The following is a 19270-nucleotide window of genomic DNA, read 5'->3' as shown; positions in this document are numbered from 1 at the left end:
ATGCGCATTCCGCTCGACCTGAGGGGAGAAAGCGCCGCGTCCACACACTTCGAAAAGGTGCGGGGAGCCAGAGCCAGTCCGAACGGGAGTACTGAGTACTGATAAGCTGTGCCCTCGAACGCGAACCTCAGAAAGCGCCTGTGACGCGCTGCTATCTGGATATGAAAGTACGCGTCCTTTAAATCCACTGAAGCGAACCAATCCCCGGGACGAACTTGCGCCAGAATCTGCTTCAAAGTTGTCATTTTGAACGCGCGCTTGTGAAGTGCTCGGTTTATGGGTCTCAGGTCCAGGATCGGACGGAGACCCCCCCCTCTCTTGGGTACCACAAAGTAGCGGCTGTAGAAACCGCTCTCCCTCTCGATCGGGGGAACCGGTTCTATCGCTCCTTTCTCGAGCAGACTGAGAACTTCCTGTCTCAGAACGGGAACGTTTTGGGGCAAAGTTAATGACGGGATCACGCCGTTGAAACGGGGTGGTCTGCGTCTGAACTGAAGCGAATACCCGTGACGAATTAAGCCCAACACCCACGGTGAAATGCCTGGAATTGATTCCCACGCACCTAGAAAATGACTCAGAGTGCGAGCTCGAACTGCGGTCATAGCCGCCCCCAGTGCAGTGTTTAGACTGGAGCCGCACTCCCGCGAGGCTGATAGCCCTGGTGGGAGTGCGGCTCGCAGTGGGCTGAGTGTAGTGCTGGCGATCTCGTGCCCAAGAGATGCCATTATAGTCATAGAGTGTGACCCTGCGCTGTCTCGTGAAAGGGCGGGTGACACAATGTGAGGTGTAAGAGGAAGAAAAAGCTCTTTTTGTGAAGGGATACATGCTTTTATTAATTTTTTGTTTGAACAAACAACATTCACACATATGCCGTCGTCGCTCGACTGAACATGAGGGACACGATGCATAAGAACACGGCGCTTTGAGTCCGGTCCTCCTTCGCGCTCTCTCTTCCTCTTGGCCGCTCCGTCAGGAAGAAGGCTTTGACGCGGAGGGGGGCGCGCTGACCTTCCCTCGGCGCGGGCTCCTTCTCTGGCCCTGGCTCTTTCTCCCGGGTCCCTGCCACTGTCTGCCCCGGGAAGCGCGAGCATCCGGCTCGGTGCGCGGCGCAGCCGATTGTCTCACCGAGCTCTGGGGCTGGCCCCGGCTAGCCGATGACGAGCGCGAACGCTGACGAGCTGGGGGCGCTCGACGCGGGATCACGTGGCTCATAGCTTTAGCGCGTTTCTGGGTCTCCGAGAAACGCTCCGTGACAGCCTCCACCGCGTTCCCAAAGAGACCGGCTGGGGTGATGGGAGCATTAAGCAGGGTTTTCCGGTCGGAATCCTTGACATCGGAGAGTGTCAGCCACAGGTGCCTGTGGAGGACGACCAGAAACCCCATGGAGCGACCGATGGCTTGCGCTGAGCGTTTAGTGGCCATCAGTGCAAGGTCCGTAGCTGAGCGGAGATCCCGGATGACGTCAGCGTCAACAGAGGCAACGCCATCCAGGGACTTAAGCAACTTCGCCTGGAACACCTGTAGAATGGCCATGGCGTGGAGAGCTGATACTGCCTCTCCCGCCGCTCCGTACGCCTTATCCGCTTGGTGGGCCGTGAACCTGCAGGGCTTGGACGGCAGGCTGCGGTCCGCGCCCAGTGCAGACGTCGATGGGCACAGGTGAGTGGCGACGGTCTCCTCGACGGGGGGCATGCGCACGTAACCGTGGGCTACCGCCTCGTCTACATGTGCGAACAAGGACTGAGTGGCAGAGTGGGTGCGCGCCGACTGGGGCGCAGCCCACGCCTTAACCACGTGTTCGTGGACGTCCGGGAAAAACGGGGTTCCCCTCTTCAACGCGGCCTGGCGGCGGCTCGACTGAAGGAACCACGTGTCCAACTTGCTCTTAGCTGGCTCATCCGGTGCGTCCCACGAAAGGTCCAACTCGGCGACGGCCTTAGTAAGGACCCTAAAGAGCTCCTCCTGGAGGTCAGGGCTCCCTTGCTCGGGAGGTGCGGCCTGCTGGGATCCCCAGTCCTTCTCCGACGCTGAGAGTGACATGGCGTCCTCTTCCTCGCTAGCTCCAAAGGAGATGAAATCCGCGACGTCGCGGGGTGGGCGGAAGCTAGCGTCCGAGAAGCTGACGGCGTCGAGCTCCCTTTCCCTGGGGGTGGGTGGGCCCACCAGCGGCTCGCTGGCGGCAGTGGGCCCAATCCCTGCAGCTGCTCGAGCCGTTTCTCTCCTGGCCTTAAGGGCGCGCACTGGCATGTCCGCGCAGTGGGCGCACACGAGGTCGTCCGACAGGGCCGTCTCGGCCTGGGCCAGGCCCATGCAGGCAACGCAGAACAAATGGGTGTCGGGCGCCACGATAGGCCCCGAGCACAAGTTACAGATGGATGCCATCGGATGCCAAAGACAGTGAGGTATCTTCAGATGCACCTTCAACGATGGCGAGATTTGTAGAATATCTTCCAATTCGAAGCACACGTCGATTTGAGCGTGAAGAAAAGGATTCTGATGCAATTGACGTGCGTATGCATTTTATACTGCCAGCAGGCGTGTCAGTATTTGCATATTTTGCGTCAATTGGCCACCTGTCTCCAGCTGGCGTTAGCCCATAAGATTTCAGCAGAAGTGAAGAAGGGGAGGAGTTCCCATACTACGTCATCGACGTAAATGTCGAAGTGACCGCCTTGAAAGGGAACTGGGAGAAGAATAGGGTAAAATGTGAAGCTACGTTCTACACAATCATGTGTATCTGATATGAATAAAACGTGTCATCTTATAATGAAAAGGATTATTATTGCCTTATCCATAGATATCAGCAAAATAAAAATCATTGTTTTGCTAGTACTTATGTCTATTTAAATGTGTGAAACTTAAAATAAACATTATGTGGTTGAAAACACTCAATAGTTGTGATATAGGCTATGCCAGCACTGGCTAAGCGCCAGCCAACGCGCGAAAGCACATTTGAATTTAGAAGTTGATAACGTGACATATTATAGCATAGCGGCTGCAGAGCAGTGTTTAGAAGAAGACAGCAGCTGTCTTATTCGTTTCTATTAAAAACTAATAAATAATAGTTTTTTTATTTAAAATATAAGCGATTACAAAGGAAATGTTTACTGTTCATGTTTTTTTTTTATTGTATTGGAAAAATCCCATTTAAAAAAACAGACCGCCATTGCATTTTTCCTCTCGCGCACCCCCTGGTGACAGCTCCCCCAGGGGTGCGCGCACCACACTTTGGGAATCCCTGATCTATCACATCAACTCATTTTACAATCCTACTAGCCCTTTATTTAGACTAAAAACCCTTCTCATTAATTTGGTGTGGAACATGGCCTTGGATTTATGCCACTGCAGTAGACGCATATTGCAATATTAAGGCTATTAGAATTGATCGTTAACTTAAATGACGATCGATCATGGGAATTTGTGTAAATTGACATCCCTAATTTTAATTGTTCACGATTTAATATTGTGATATCGCACACCCCAACTTCAATTTTAATTCCTCTTTTGGTAGGGTATCATTTCACTGTATAATTAAAAGAGACTTCCACTAGTGTTGTCATGATTACTGGAATTTCTAACTTCGATACGATACCTTAAAATATCTACATCCGATACTATGGGGAAAATTGCCATTTATACTGCTATAGACAGTTTTATTATTATCTCATAATTTTATAATTTGGGTAATTTTGTTGCAATAGCATACACACAGCACAAGGAGGCTTTATTTGAAACTTTGAATTTACAAAAAAGACAAGTAGACAGTTAGTAATGAACAAAAAAAGCAAATTGCAAACAATGTCACAAATAAAATGCAATAGAATAAAAAAAAACATAAAATAAATATGGTTTTACGTTTTTCAGGTGGGTTTAACAGTAGTATTCGGGTAAGAAATACTACAGAAATTAAAGTAAAATAAAATAACACTGGATAGTCTTCATTGTAAAAATTAAATACTGATTAATGCTTACAATTTAAGTTACAAAAGTTATTCAGTCAAGAGCAAAGAGTGACCTTCTCTTTGTCTTTTATTCTCTGATTAACATGACAGCAGTAGGTTTATTAGGCTATACTGTCACTTTAAGAGCTTATGCACAGATCCAATATACTGCTATACAACATGTGTTTTCTTTCTCAACCATTTACATTCCAAACAGGGCTGCACGATTAATTGCAACGAAACCACAACGCGATTTGCGATTTTTTTATGCGCAGCTTGTCAGTGCAGAGCGGCTGATCGGTAGTAAATGCTGCTTCATCTGAACACCAGAGGCCGCTCTCATCCAGACACGCCAAATATGCCCCACCGCAGAAGTACAATAACACACATCATTCCAGGAAATCCCCATCAGGCATCATCGCTGTAGCTGAATAAACAAAAGATTTAAACACTTTGATTAAACGTGACTTATAAATACACGACTGCTTTATTCTGTGTAAGAAAGAAGCCACATCATCGAACAGAAGGATGCTCAAAATGTCGTTATGAAGTGAGTTTGGAGTAAAGCATGTTATTAAAGGTGCCCTAAAATAAAATTATCCAAAAAATGAGCTACACGCATCAAAAGAATGAGAAGAAATAAGTGCAATGATGTCATTAAAAAATTGACAAGTTATAGTGCTGCCGAGATATAAACCTAAATTAGCATGCTAAATTACTAGCGCCGGCCCGACTGGTGTCGTAATACCAGTTTCGGCCATGGGAGGCGGTATGCGGGCAACATACATAACCACCAGCCAAACTGCAGTACACGAATAACTCGCACGGCTTTTGGGCGTACTTGAACTTGAACCTGATGTCAATCGCGTCTATATGAGACCGGCCTTTATAATTTAGTGTTGAGATGTTGTTCATTGAGTCTCTAATCTCTAAAAATCTCCAAATGAACTGCGGCCTTACTATCGTGTCAATTGATTTGATTAATATATTATGCGCGAGGGAGAGAGAGAGCAGGAGGACTGCGCTCGTGTTGTTTGAAGACGTGAGAGTGCGCGCGCGCGCGGCCGGGGCGCTCTCTCTCTCTCTGCTCGTTATAAGCCCTGTCAAGCGCAGCAGTCATTATATTCTACATCACTCACCGATCAAAATAGGCTTTGGCGGGACAAAGCGGACGATTTGACGGTTTTAGAAGATTAACAAACCGAAACTAAAAAACAGACTAGAGTAGGCCAACTTTCTGGAGGTATACTGCCCCCATCTGGTATGGAATATGCGGAGTATGAATTTTATTTTTTGGCAGACATTCCACATGGCACCTTTAAATGTTGTCTTTTGTTGGACAGGAGGTTCATAAATGATTCTCATGTTTAAAAAGATGTTTGACGTGTGTTGCTTTTTCAAATGCACACTATAAGTTACTCAAACTCAAAGTGCTTTCAGATGGAGCAGTGTTTAAGAGCCGTACATCAATGACAATCTGCGCATAAAAAACAATCGCAGCCTTTGCGATTTCAAAATTGCGATATGCCAAAACGATTTAAAGTGCGATTACATGGAAATTGCGATTAATCGTGCAGCCCTAATTCCAAAACTGTTCCATTCCAGACTGTTTATCTAAATATTCACCAAACCAGGCATTTTGACATAATTTTGTGTGCATTTGACCATTTAAGCGCAATAAGCCAGGAAAATGAACTAAATTGACTACTTGCGAGCTGATTGAGAGGCGGCTTTATGTGGGGGCACCACTTCTTTAGATCAGTGCTGCGCATGTTTTTGTTGTGAGCATGAAACATGCGGGAATGAGTAAAATTATGCACAATAACCACAACCCCGAGCCAAAACTCAGGACCTGTAACACCAACACTTCAACCGGAGCAAATGAGAGGAGTTGGGGGTGTGTCAAACTGTCAATTCGCCGTCGGAGAGTAGAGAGAGAGAGAGAACATACAACTTGTATCGTTGTATCAATCATCGTTGACAATACTAACTTCCACTGACAAATTGTTGTTAAACTAATGACTTGTGTTCAAATGCTGAACATTTTAGACCAGGCCTTTGTACCTCCTCTTATACCTCAAGCTCCTGGTGATGAGTCAGAAGAGTGAAGCAACTGGAGGAGGCAGAAAAACAGGAAAGAGCAAACATGAAGTAAGAGTGTGGAGGGTGTCTTCTTCTGTCTCAGCTCTCTGTAACAGACAGGGCGAGAATGTGTCTTGTGTACATGTGTACATGTGTCTTCACTCATGACATCAGCGCCACAGCATCACTGGAGTTTCCCAAAGTAAGAAAAAAAAAAAACACTTCCAAAACTACAAACTCAAATTTTCAAACCTCAAACACTTACCAAAACCATAACCTATATTATATTTAAGCATCTATATGGTCCTCTTTTACTGTGCCAGCCAAGCAGGGATGTTGCCTTGGCAAACACCAGTAAAATTAAAAAGTAAAAAAAAAAAAAAAATGATCATACATTTACTCTATTGGCACCCCTACATTACTGATGAAGCAATCAACAATCTTCAAGTCACACATTAAATTGATTGGAGTCCAGCTATGAATGATTTCAGAAATAAACAACTGTGGCTTGAGAAATTCAACACTCTCTTATCAAAGATCTAAGAAATAATCTAAGCAGATCTGAAGAAAAGGTTCCTTAAAGTGACACACCAATACCCTTGTTTCACCTCAATTTACATTAATATGATTTCAAACCACATATTTTGTGTTTGTGCCACCATTTCTTTGTTAATACTAACATATATTTGGGGTTATTCACCAATGAAATTACCCTGATCACATTACCCCTTTGCGTCTTTCATCAATGGGTGGTAGCTAAATGAAAATACAAATTCACTCTCCAACAGTAGGTGGCACTTATAGAACAGCAGCAATACAGCATTTTCTCGGAATAGAGATTGACCAAAATAAAATGAAAAACCGATGTGTTTGGAGCAAAACCGGCTGGTTCGGATTTAGGGCCGGTTGACCGCTGCATCTCTAGCTTTAATAACAAGCACTAAATGCATTTCCCATCTGAAATGTGAAGCATCAAATAATTATCAGTGCAGCACTGAATCCTGGTCAAAGCAGTTTTGTATGAGTTTTGCATAAATCACCAGTGTGTGCACACTACAGCTTGCTCCAGAGGCTAGAAAACATTGAATAGTTTTTCACACTAAAATGGTAATAAGGTAGACAGATATCTCACGGCTCAAGGGTGAGTAAATGGTGACAGAATTAAAAATTTTGGGTGAACTATCCCTTTAAGCTTGGCTAGTGATAGACAGCTTAAATATTCTGTAAGTTTTATTGTACAAAAGTTGACCCCCTCATTGAAAGTCAGACTTTTCGTAGTTTTTATCATATGTTTAACGAAAATCATTCGGATCAGCTAGAAAAGATATAACAACTAGGGGTGTAAATATTAATTGATTCGTTTCGATCCATCGATTATACAGCCGACGATTCGATGCATTGATGTGTCCGCAAGAGTATCGATTAATGTGTTTATTTTGCCGCCTGTCTGTTCGCCTGTCTATTTTCAGCATCCGCTCCGACATGCGTACAACCTACTCCTAAGCTACGGGTGGCGCTAACCTCATTATGGTCTTCTACTTCACACCGCTTCACACGCGTTACTTACGTTTCACAGTCTATCTATGTTCACACATATTGTGGAGTCTGACTTTCAAGAGCGATGGAACAGTCAGAGCGAGCTGGCAATGAAAGTGAAATGGAAGTATTTTGGCTTCAGGAAAACAGATGCACCAGTGGTAATAGTACTGCTATAGTCTAACATACACATTATGAGGGACGTGAGAGAACGGCGCGAGGCCGGTGGCGTGAGTGTTAATGAACAGGTGACCTGTGAGACGCACCGGTCTCGCATCTCTCACGGAGGAGCGGAAGCATAAAAAGAGGAGCGACGACGCTGAAGATCGAGAGACCGGTGCGTCTCACAGGTCACCTGTTCATTAAGGGTGTACTCACACTAGGCACGGTTGCCATGAACCGGGCCCGAGTACGATTGTCCCCCCTCCCCACTCCCCCTCTGGCCTGCACTCACATAGGGTTTCAGCATTCGTGCCGGAGCACGCTTACGTCATTATGGTGCGTGCGACGGTTTCGGGATAAACAAAAGAGCGGCGCTCTCTGAACACAATGAAGTCCATCGCTCTGTTTTCTTTGTGGATAATTTTGTGTCGTTTGGTCCACAGTGGTCCACAGCCTGTTGTTAAACAGATGCGTCGCCTTAGTGGCGCGAAAATGTTCACGTAATCGTGCTGCTCGTATGAGGAGGTTTGCAAGGTACCAGCTGAAGTGCAGCAAGGACTTTGCAGCTTTGATTACGGACTGTGTTGGTTTTGGAGCGTCGCAAAACCATGACGCCACGCGTCCTGTTCCGTGCTCCAGCACGGTTAGCACTCACACTGCATGCGAACCGCGCCCGAGTCCAACTGAACCGTGCTCTGGCCCACCTCTTCCAAGCGGGCCAGGGCCGGCTAATCGAGCCGTGCCCGGGCATGGTTCGGAGCACTCACACTAGTCAAACGAACCGCGCTTTGGTGGTCAAACGCACTCGGGCACGGTTCAAACTGGCTAGTGTGAGTACACCCTAACACTCACGCCACCGGCCTCGCGCCGTTCTCTCATGTCCCTCGGCCTCATCCTGCTCGCCACAAGTACTGTTTCTGTATTCTCAATAAAAGGCTTTTTTTTTTTTTTACTTATTTGAAACTTAATAGATATCATGTAAAATATCTAGTATTGAATCATATCGAATCGTATCGCGGGAAATTCTGAAGTATCGAGAATAATTGAATCGTTGGCTTAAGAAATTGGTATCGTATCGAATCGTCATTAAGGCTCCGATTTACACCCCTAATAACAACCCGAGTCAGAACAGGTCTGAGGTCTGACCCGAGTTTGGTGGTTATAGCTTGAAAGCCCTAGGAGGATATTTAGAGGATGTTTACATTTTTGCTAAGAATAATCATAATAAGCTTAAATAGTAGATCCAACAAAGCCAACACAATAATTAACTTTTAAAATAGCATCATATGACCCCTTTATAACGCTATTTTGATTGTTTGTGTAAGCACTCTATGAAGAGTGTCAAAGGTCTTTTGAGCACGTGAACTCAATGGCCAGTCAGGTGTGTTTAAATTAGTTTAAATTAGATTTTTTATTCAGCACGAGTTCTGCACGCTCGAGAATCCTTTCGTTATAACCACAGTATAAACATGATGTCAATAATAGATTCATTGACAGCTTCAGTGATTATAATGGCAGCGATCTTTCTGTATATAATATATTTTTCATGTTGCTAATTAAACATTGAAAAGTTTCTGGATTAACAACCCGCCTATTTAAATGTGCGATTGAATCTGATTGACAGTAATAACCATAGCAATGGACGGAACAAAACAATCTGATACTGTATGTCAAATGAACTGTGCATTACGTTTTGGAGTATAAATGCAAAACAATAGACCTGCCACCGGCAGCCCGAGAATAGGCTATATTTAAACTTCTCATAATAACATGAAAGGTCCTTAATGTCGTGTTTTGCGCCATTGCTGTCAAACAAACTAAAATCGAAAGAGCGATAATGATTCTTATCAAAACTCAAAAGATTGTCTGACTGCGCTGCGTAAAGAGAAGTGCATTTGGCTCACGCGATCAGCACTTGATCAGCTGTGCACAGCTCAGTTCGGTAGAATTAAATGTCCTTATTCCTTTATATCCGCGGGACTCATGTGTGGCGCTGATATCTGTCTCTCATTAGCAATCACGCCCTACTTCATACCACAGTCATGTTAAAAACATCAATGTATTCACTCATCCATAAGCATTATTAGATCCATAAGCTTGACGACAAGTTCCATAATTCAACTGGAATTTTGCATCATCAACCTACGCCCTTTGTTATTGTAAGAGGTTAGCGACCCCTAGCGGTGAAAAAAATTACATATTGTATCTTTAAGATAAACGGTTTATGTGAACTTTGTGTGTTTTTGACATTTTAAACGCAATAGCAATACGGCGCTAAAGATGATTCAGTTTAGCGCTGTGACAGCTGGTTTCAGTGCACGCGCTTTAGGTGTGTGCGGTCATAAAACCATTTTAAACTGTGGCAATGCGCTCGGCCGCGTCTGAGTTTGGAAGCGGTTGAAATGACAATAAACAAGTGTACGTTGTGAATGAAAAATTTACATTTATGCATCATAATAAACAACATGTTGTGATAAAAAAAATCACAAATCATTAGTTGTTTGCAGTTGTTGTCAATTAGTCTATTTTAATGGATTGCAGAGTCATACATTTTTTTTTATTAATCAGATGGACAAATAAGCATTTACCTGAACTTTAGCTTAAAGTTTACTAAAATATCACATTTCAATTTGACTGTATGATGGACAATTAAGAATCAAAATCACTGACACTGAGCATCTGAAAAAAGTGAGGATTCTCTAGTAAAGTGCAGGTGTAGCAACGGCTTCACCATAACAAGAATAGCAATGTACAGAGAGACATTTAAGACTATTTAAAAGTCATTACTTTTACAAATAATGGAATGGAATTTAAAAATGACATAACTATATTTTGCGCGTATCTATTTTGACATGCCATATTTTTATCACATATTTTTATCACGCGCTAGTATCACTATGGCAATTGCAATTTCGAGAGTGAATCCTGCATTTATAGATGTCACTTCCAAAACTTTACAGCGTGTAATTGGTCACCGGTCCCCTTTGCAGCATGAAAAACAATACTTTTTTTTTTTCAAAGGATTATAGCTATGTAGCCTCGAAAGCGTGAAAGAGTGCTCACTTTACAATCATTAAAAAGCTGTCACTCATCTCAGTTCGCGATCTCACAACGTTCCACTAAAATCAATAAAGTTGTCTACACTGCATAATGAATCTCTTACTTGCATAGCCTATCTTTTTGTTAATGAGATGACTCACGAGAGCGAGCAGAACTCATCACTGAACAAAAACTCTGGCGTTTTTTGAGCGGCGAGTGGATTTTAACTTAAACACCACTGATTGGACATTGCGTTCAAGAGATAACGTGATTACCTACATTTCTCCTGGCTGCAAAAACACACTGTAAATAGGAGTGTTTCGCCAATAATATTATACTGTTACATTATCAACTGAGGGTCCTGTTGCTTTTGTTTCAGAGTGCCTATATTTAAATTTGACTTTGTGATGTTTTTTTTACCCATGGTTTAATTTGTTTAACAAAACATTTTTTTGTGATCAAACATTAATTGGCGGACCCCCTGCAGTACCGCTGCAGACCAGGGGTCCCCTTGTTTTAGAGTATTAACTCAAAATTGGATCCCCTTACACAGAGATACAGTAACAGGAAGTTGCATGACATTGGAATGTTTTTCTCTTTGTCCCTTTAAAAATGTGATAAACCTGTCCATATTGTTTTCCTGTCCCCCCTGGTACCCGGCTGTCAATGGTTCAGAAGCTCTATTCTGAGGAAGGACATGACTGAACATATTTCTCACAGAGCAGCAGTAATCAATTCCTCAAACTTAAGCATGTGACTGGCAAACTCCAAGATATCAGCACAAGGGACACAATTCTCACACAAAACACACCCGGTCTCTAGAACAAACACGAACAGCACACAATTGTCTATCACATTGTAATTAGTTTATTTTAACTCTTATTTAGCAAACACTATCACCTCATCTTCAAGGTTTGAAATCAACTTTTTCACTCACAAGCCAATTTGGCAACTTTTTTACTAACCATTCAGAATTTGTACTAGCTAAAACAAAAATACTTACTAGAATTAACTAAGAAAATTGCCTTTCAAAGTGACAGCTTAGATTTAAATATATTTATTATAAAATCGAAATCTGAATCTTATACCTGTAGGGTGAAATTTCAAACAATATTTTTGTCCCCTTGAAGGGCAATGCAGGAAAACGTGTTTATCTTGTTTTAACTTCAAGTACAGATCACTCCAAAATGAATGTTTAATGGCAAACACACTGAAGATTAGTAGACAGGCTGTCAAGTCATAAAGTGATCAGTTGTTTCATCACAAAAGTAGTAAAGCCTCTATTCCAATAACATGCATTAAAAAAGCCAACCCGTTCTCATTCCCAAGGCATCCGATAATGATAGTGAAAATAATGCACCAATATATCATGTGATATTCCCATGCCCTTTGAGTCAGTATATTGATGGCAAGCATCTCAATAAAAACAGTGAAGGGCACCTTTGGCTCCTGTATATAAATTAAACCTAATTTATGAACCATAACCTGCCAAATTGGATTTTAAGTTGATCATTATCATGGATGATTATCAACAACATTTGGCAGATTAGCGAATGTTAATTTCAAAACCTGCTCATCACAACAAGACACTGGCTTCTAAGATATGTAAACCATTATTTTATCCACAATTATAACCCACAAACCTCTTTTGATGGTTCCTTCATAAAAACTCTTAAAGCCCTCTTAAAGGCATTTCTTAAATGACAGTTCATGAATTGTAGGATATCAGACATCTTACCTGTGTTTTTCCAGCTCATTGTGTGATGACCTGAACAGGGAATAAATAGAAACACAGATGAGCATGTAAACCTCTTTAACAAAGCATATAAAAAGAGGGCAGAAGTGGAGAACTCAGTAGCTCTGAACAACTGCCATTTGATGTTTTTATAATGATAGTGATGCTGTTACAATCTACTGTGGCAAAATAAAGCGGTGTGAAATAGTGGTGATGTTCTTTATGAAATGATGTGGTCCAAAAGGAGCATCAAAGAGCTGCATTTGTCTGTTAGCAACCATGTGCCATTAGTCAAGATGTTGTCTATTGACAAAATTAACAAAAATGCCCTTGTTGTATAAATATTCAATAAATTATCATTACAACACATTTTGAGTTTAAATTAATCTATGAATAAAATAATTATATGCTTTTGATGCACCCTGGCCACTCCACATGCTGTTATGCTCTGAATTCTATAGTATAGACAAAACACAACAATTTTGCATTCCCTTCCTGTGTCTATTAGGCCAATATCACTGTAAGTAAGGCGCCAACAGCATGCACTCAATGACGCAGAGGAAATTCAGCACGCTACAACGCATTGCTATTTTAGTCCAGAGTATGAATGCTGGGGTGTACGATAGGGCAATTACATGTTCTCCAAACAAACAAAACAGAGAGATTATTCTCAATGCGAGATAGAAACAAAATATATGGGTCATCATAGCATCAGTTGTTTATTGTATGTCGAAGCTGCAGTGTGCACTTTCTGCACGACTAGCATCATCATGTGGGACTGCAAAAATAATGATTTTACCTCTTCCTTAATGTGGAGGTATCCCTGAGTATGCGTAATGAAATTAATGCAAATGACAGGTATGAGGCTGCATAGCAAAAGATGCTATAAGCTATGTTCATTATAAAAACATGACTAAAAATACAGCTACAAGGCTAGCGCAGAATACATAGTGTTGGGAGAAAAAAAGATTTAACATTATACTACTGAAAGTCCACACTTTCATCAGATGTTTTTTTTATAATCTGGGAATCAATTAGAAAAGTATAGTAAGTAAATTTTGGTAAAAAAAAAAAAAAAAAAAAAAAAAAAAATTCCTGGACATCCCATAGATTTCCTCTTTTCAGTGCTTTCTATGCATATGTGGGGGAAGGGCAGCACACTAGGCTCCTGCTGTTTTGCTTTGACATTGCAAGGAAAGGGGACTAATGCAGCAAACCAGATCCAGGGGTCCACTCTCCAGCAGCTGACTTGAGTCTATTCACACCACACCCAATAGTGAGAGTTTAACCACATAACACCTGATCTACACTACTACAAGCCCACTGTCTATGCGTCAATGTCACTTAATGCTCATATTTAATAAAGTCAATAAAATTGCGATTTGAGAGAAAAACATTACTTCTGAAGTCACTGTTTGTTTTCAATGTGCAAGAATGCATGATCAAAAAATGGTTGACAAATCATTTTGTATTCAAAACTTTAGTGTTTTAAGCTACTTCCCGTATATATTACAAATTCTTAAAAATGTACTGACGTTGAAAGTAGTTTAAACAAATAGTTTTTGTTAATGAAATATATGCTTTTACATGAAAATGATTGAGTGGAAAGGAGATGACAGCAGTGGAAAAGGGAAAGTAGCAGCAGCAGCAGAAAGTTGACGCTGTACGCGTGGCAATGTTTATACACAGCCAAGCCCATCAACAAAAATGGCGATTACACGTAGAATAAACACAGTTTGAATGTATCCATCCGTTAATATAGCAATCTCCTTGTATTGTATTTACCTATTGTTGTGGTTTTTTCTTGAAATGGGAGAAGATTTAGTTTTCTTTCTGGACAAGTCGCTGTCGTACGGCAAAACAGACGCATAGCCGTGTTCAGCTTCTAGTGAGAGTAAACAAAACCAGCATTAAATACAGACTTGTGTGATCCAGTGAACAGCAATTCAGACAGGTTAGAAAGTTAGACACTTTATATGTTTTCACGTCAAGCCGTTTAAAATGACGAATTGTGTTTCTCTTAACTTACTGTAAAGCAAACACCCAATTCCCCGGGTTACATTTGACGGAAAATGAAAACGAATCAACATTCTAACATAGGTTGTGATGAATGACACATGTAAGTCATCTTCTCCCGATAACTGACTATTTATTGCCTTTAGTAGCTTACAGTAACAAGATGCTATCGTCCTTTTGGGCTTGAATTAAACTACACTTGATCAGCTGGCAGGTTTATAAGTGGCATTAGACCCCAACAACGAAATATTGCAAATACGAAGATGGTTTTAGTTGACCACACAGACATCCATAACGTTATACCTCTGTCTCTTCTTTCCAAATACTCTGCTGCCTCAAGAAGAAGTAGAAGAGAATTAAGTTCCATCCTGCTGTATTTACAGAAATAAAAACAATACAAAAACGCATTAACACTGTATAACAACAAATTTAAAACAAATGGAGGAAACAAAAACAAAACAAATAAACAAAAAAAAGTGATGACGCTAGATATGAACAGTTCAATTCCGAGTCGTAGAGACTCTCGACAAAAATTAATGCAGACTGCACGTAAACTAAAATCTGGAGCTCGATTGATGGCTTCTTCGCCCAATCAGATAACAGAAAAGTATGAAAGGCGGAACTTAAAAACATTTGTATCCAATCAAAGACTTCAAAGAGTGAAGTTCACGGGAAAGATGTTGACACATTGAGAAATGTCATCTGATTGGTTAGTCAGTGATAGTAACAAGGTTGAAGCCATGCCCTAGCAACAGTACGTGTGACTCAACCCCTAAATCGCTCATTGGACTGACGCACCCTATACTACCATCTGGTTGGCCAAAGGAAATACTGGGTGTGTTTTCTAATAACCTCGTTTACTGAACTATGCTGGCCTGGCAGAAGTTTTCTCTGGAAGAACTCAGCTAAAGGAAATGCTTTTGAAAATCAAGTTTCTGATCGTTTACTGAGGCACCATCACATAGTACAACTCGCCGATTCACGTTTAAAAATAAGATGTAGCCTAAATTACCTTATTTTTCATTAAATTAAACCATCAAAGTTGGATGATACCCACTGATAGAAATGACGCCATGGGCGCGGTCGACTCTGAAATGGTCATCCTTCTTTCAAAGTGGCTACTTTCCTGAGGTTCAAAACAGTCTATAACATAAGGATATATATATATATATATATATATATATATATATATATATATATATATATATATATATATATATATATATATATATATATATATTCAGATTTTGTAAGTGTTAGAAAAAAATATTTATATTTTGTGTGTATATTAATAATGCATTCTTGAAAAAAAATTGCAAGTATTTTTTTATTATTTGCAATAATAGAAATAAAAAAAACCCAGCTATAATGTAATTCCATGGCATAAATATCACTAAAACTTTTGCTTTAAAATGATGGCTATCACAAGTTTTTCTTGAATTTTTTTTCTAGCAAGGACCTTGGTTCTTGTTGATATTTAGCAGAATTTGCAAAACAACAGTTTTCAAAACCAAATGTGTATTTGCAAGTCATAAAACACATTTATTTTATTAATTTCTCAAGGCTTTTAAAATTAGTCAACAGGAGGAATATGAGTAAAGTGAATTATTTTTTATTTTTTATTAAATAAGCAGTTCACCCAAAACTGAAAATTCTGTCATTATTTACTCACTTTGTTTATGTAAGAATCATGGTTATGGTTTTGTGAACCATATCAACTGCTTCATTACAAATATCATAATGAGAATAACAAATAATGAGTCAGTCATTTCTGCCAAGGTGCTATAGGGTTTTAGTGAATAAAGAGATGCCTCATTAAATTTTTTGTGTGTGTTTGTTTTAATGGGGAAAAGGGGGAAACATACAGTTTTGAAATGACGTGAGGTTGAACATATAATGACAGATTATTTGTTTTGGCTGAACTGGCCTATTCCTTTTAACAATATATTCCTTTAGGGAAGAAAGAGTATAAATATTGAGCTGAGGTGTTATCATCATCATCATAGACCAGTGAAAAGAGACAGTTAAACACATTTTTTTTTAGACTGGGAAATGAGAGGGGAAAGAAGCCAGAGAGAAACAACAAGAAGAATGAGACAGAAAGCAGAAATCGCTGACCTCCGCTCACTCTGTGGACAAAAAAGAAACAAAAACAAAAAACACAGCTGTTTCTAATTGGTAACTCGGCACCGACTGCTGACCTACATTCTGCTTGAGATTCTGAACTCAGCAAAGGAGAGAGAGGGAAAATAAGACAACACACAGAGGTGAAGTTGAAAACATGAGCATTGATTTGTGGAGGAGCTGAGTAGGAAAATATAAAATAAGATAATTATTTGTCTCACTCCAACAGGTATTGCAGTTCCCCTGGACACACTGGTCAGCTCGTCCATGCTTGAAAACCTTTATACAGCCCTGTTGTATGGTGCCCAAATGCCCATATGGTTAATCCGGCCCTGCATTTGTCATGTGTTATCCGAACGTGCTTCATTGCAGTGAAATGCCCAAATAAAATGCAATCAAATCAGCCATTTACTGTAAGGGAATGATTTGTGTATTCAATCACTACCACTTCTTATACATGCTTAATGTTGTTCATTTTGCATGAGGTACAGAGGTTACTTTTTAATTTAAAGATTTGTTTTTGTTTTTGTTTTTGAATGAGCACTCAGTTCTGAGAACAGTCAGCAGGTTGGATATGTTGGATGTTCAGGAATATCATCTACAGTATATGTTTATGTTTAAGTTTTAGCTTATTGTTTGTTTTTACACATATACATGTGTGTGTGTGTGCGTGTGTGTGTGTGTGTGTGTGTGTGTGTGTGTGTGTGTGTGTGTGTGTGTGTGTGTGTGTGTGTGTGTGTGTGTGTGTGTGTGTGTGTGTGTGTGTGTGTGTGTGTGTGTGTGTGTGTGTGTGTGGCCTGGTAAACCCTACGTTATGGGGACAAAATGTCCCCACAAGGATGGCAATATCCGAAATCCTTGTTCGTGTGGGGACATTTTTTGGTCCCCATGAGGAAATCAGCTTATAAATCATACTAAGTGATGTTGTTTGAAAATGTAAAAATGCAGAATGTTTCCTGTGATGGGTAGGTTTAGGGATAGGGTTAGTGTAAGGGAATAGAATATACAGTCTGTACAGTATAAAAATCATTATGTCTATGGAAAGTCCCCATAAAACATGAAAACACAACAAGTGTGTGTGTGTGTGTGTGTGTGTGTGTGTGTGTGTGTGTGTGTGTGTGTGTGTGTGTGTGTGTGTGTGTGTGTGTGTGTGTGTGTGTGTGTGTGTGTGTGTGTGTGTGTGTGTGTGTATGTATGTCAATATTTTGAGAAAATGTATTTCTGTCCCTCTTGCATGTTTCAAGTCTAATCTGCACTCTGTAGCCAAATGCTGTGAGAAAAGAACTAAAGATACTTCAAGGTCAGTATGCTTTGTAGCGAGTCATAAAACGTTTCCAATGAAAAATGATTTAGGTGCATCACAACATGGGATGATAAGGAAGACCAAGGTGGATGAAGATGAACTGGAAGTATACATGGTAAAAGAAAGTAGGCCTTATGGTGATCTGTTCATTTGTTTATCCAATCAATTTTGAAAGTCTTTGTTCAGTGATAATATGAGTATACTGAATAAATCCTCATAAAATGTGTTTTAGCGCTCACTTTGGTAGCTCTCTGTTTGGAACTTTGCTTAATTTTTACCATTGAGTGGCCTGACATTATTTTGAATGTCCATCACATTCTGATATAAATCTGACCAATAATTAGTAAGTCAGTCTTTATTTTATTTTATTTTATTTTAATATTCTTTGGACCCCATGAAATCTTATTGTGTTGACAAAAAAATATATATATATATATATACCGTATATATCTTTTGTATTCCACAGTAGAAAGAGGTTTGTAAAAACAAATGATTATAGAATTTTCATTTATGGGTGAAATATCCCTCCAAAACAAGAAATACTTTTCTCACTTTTGACCAAATGTTGATCTGGACATTTCAGATTTTCTAAATTCTTGGGATGTAGTTGAGGTCATGACTGGGCCACTATGTTGTTGATTACTATTTTTCTTGTAAATCGGTTGTTGTCCTGTCACATCAGTTAAATTCTGCTGAGCTTCAATTGGTGGTTAAGATGGCCTCCTAGAAAATGGCGTATTCTCCCCAAACCATAATAATAATAATAACAACAGTTATATGGCCTTCCAACCATATTTTACAGTTGGGATGAGGTTTTGATTTATTTATTTATTTAGTAGTAGTTAGTTACTTAGTAGTTAGTTAGTTAGTTAGTGTCCTCCCACTAAACACTCTTCTTGTTTAGTGTTTTTGTAAACCAAAACTGCACTGTGCTCTTGCAGTCGTCTTTGCAGGACGCCCACTCATAAAGAGAGAAGCAACAGTACTGAACATTCTGTATTTATAGACTATTAGTTTGACTGTGGACTGATGAACATCAAGGCTTTTGAAGATACTGTGTAACCCTGAATGTGTTCTAAGAACTCTTTTGTTTTCCATTCACTTGCACTATTGATATAAATATGTCTGATAATTCAGTAATTCAGAAAATGAGATGTCTCTCTATTTAAATGACTTAGCAATTGGCCCAATTTGAAGCAGACCTCTTCGTTATGTAATTAACCTATTTATTCATTTGAAAATGAAGATTTCTGAAGCATGATAATGAAGCATTATCAAAAGAAATCACACACAAAGTGTGATTTTCCGCTGCATTCAACTAGAAGTAGAAAC

The 19270-nt window shown here is 40.4% G+C and overlaps 1 protein-coding gene across 1 annotated transcript in view; it reads right to left on the bottom strand.

The window, feature by feature from the left end:
• mxd4 (MAX dimerization protein 4) overlaps positions 1 to 15052 on the bottom strand; it is a 38368-nt gene extending 23316 nt beyond the window's left edge. Inside the window, exons 1-3 of the mRNA XM_056265129.1 lie at positions 14815 to 15052; positions 14281 to 14380; positions 12499 to 12528 (exon numbers count right to left, since the gene is read on the bottom strand). Of these exons, the coding sequence (XP_056121104.1) occupies positions 12499 to 12528; positions 14281 to 14380; positions 14815 to 14878 (194 nt within the window). The 5' untranslated portion in view covers positions 14879 to 15052. The remainder of the gene's footprint in view (positions 1 to 12498; positions 12529 to 14280; positions 14381 to 14814) is intronic.
• Positions 15053 to 19270: the final 4218 nt, after the last annotated feature.

The sequence above is a fragment of the Rhinichthys klamathensis genome, unplaced genomic scaffold, assembly GCF_029890125.1.
Source record: "Rhinichthys klamathensis goyatoka isolate OS25496 unplaced genomic scaffold, OSU_Roscu_1.1 h1tg000229l_1, whole genome shotgun sequence".
Taxonomy (NCBI): Eukaryota; Metazoa; Chordata; class Actinopteri; order Cypriniformes; family Leuciscidae; genus Rhinichthys; species Rhinichthys klamathensis.
This window is presented reverse-complemented; position numbering and strand designations above follow the sequence as displayed.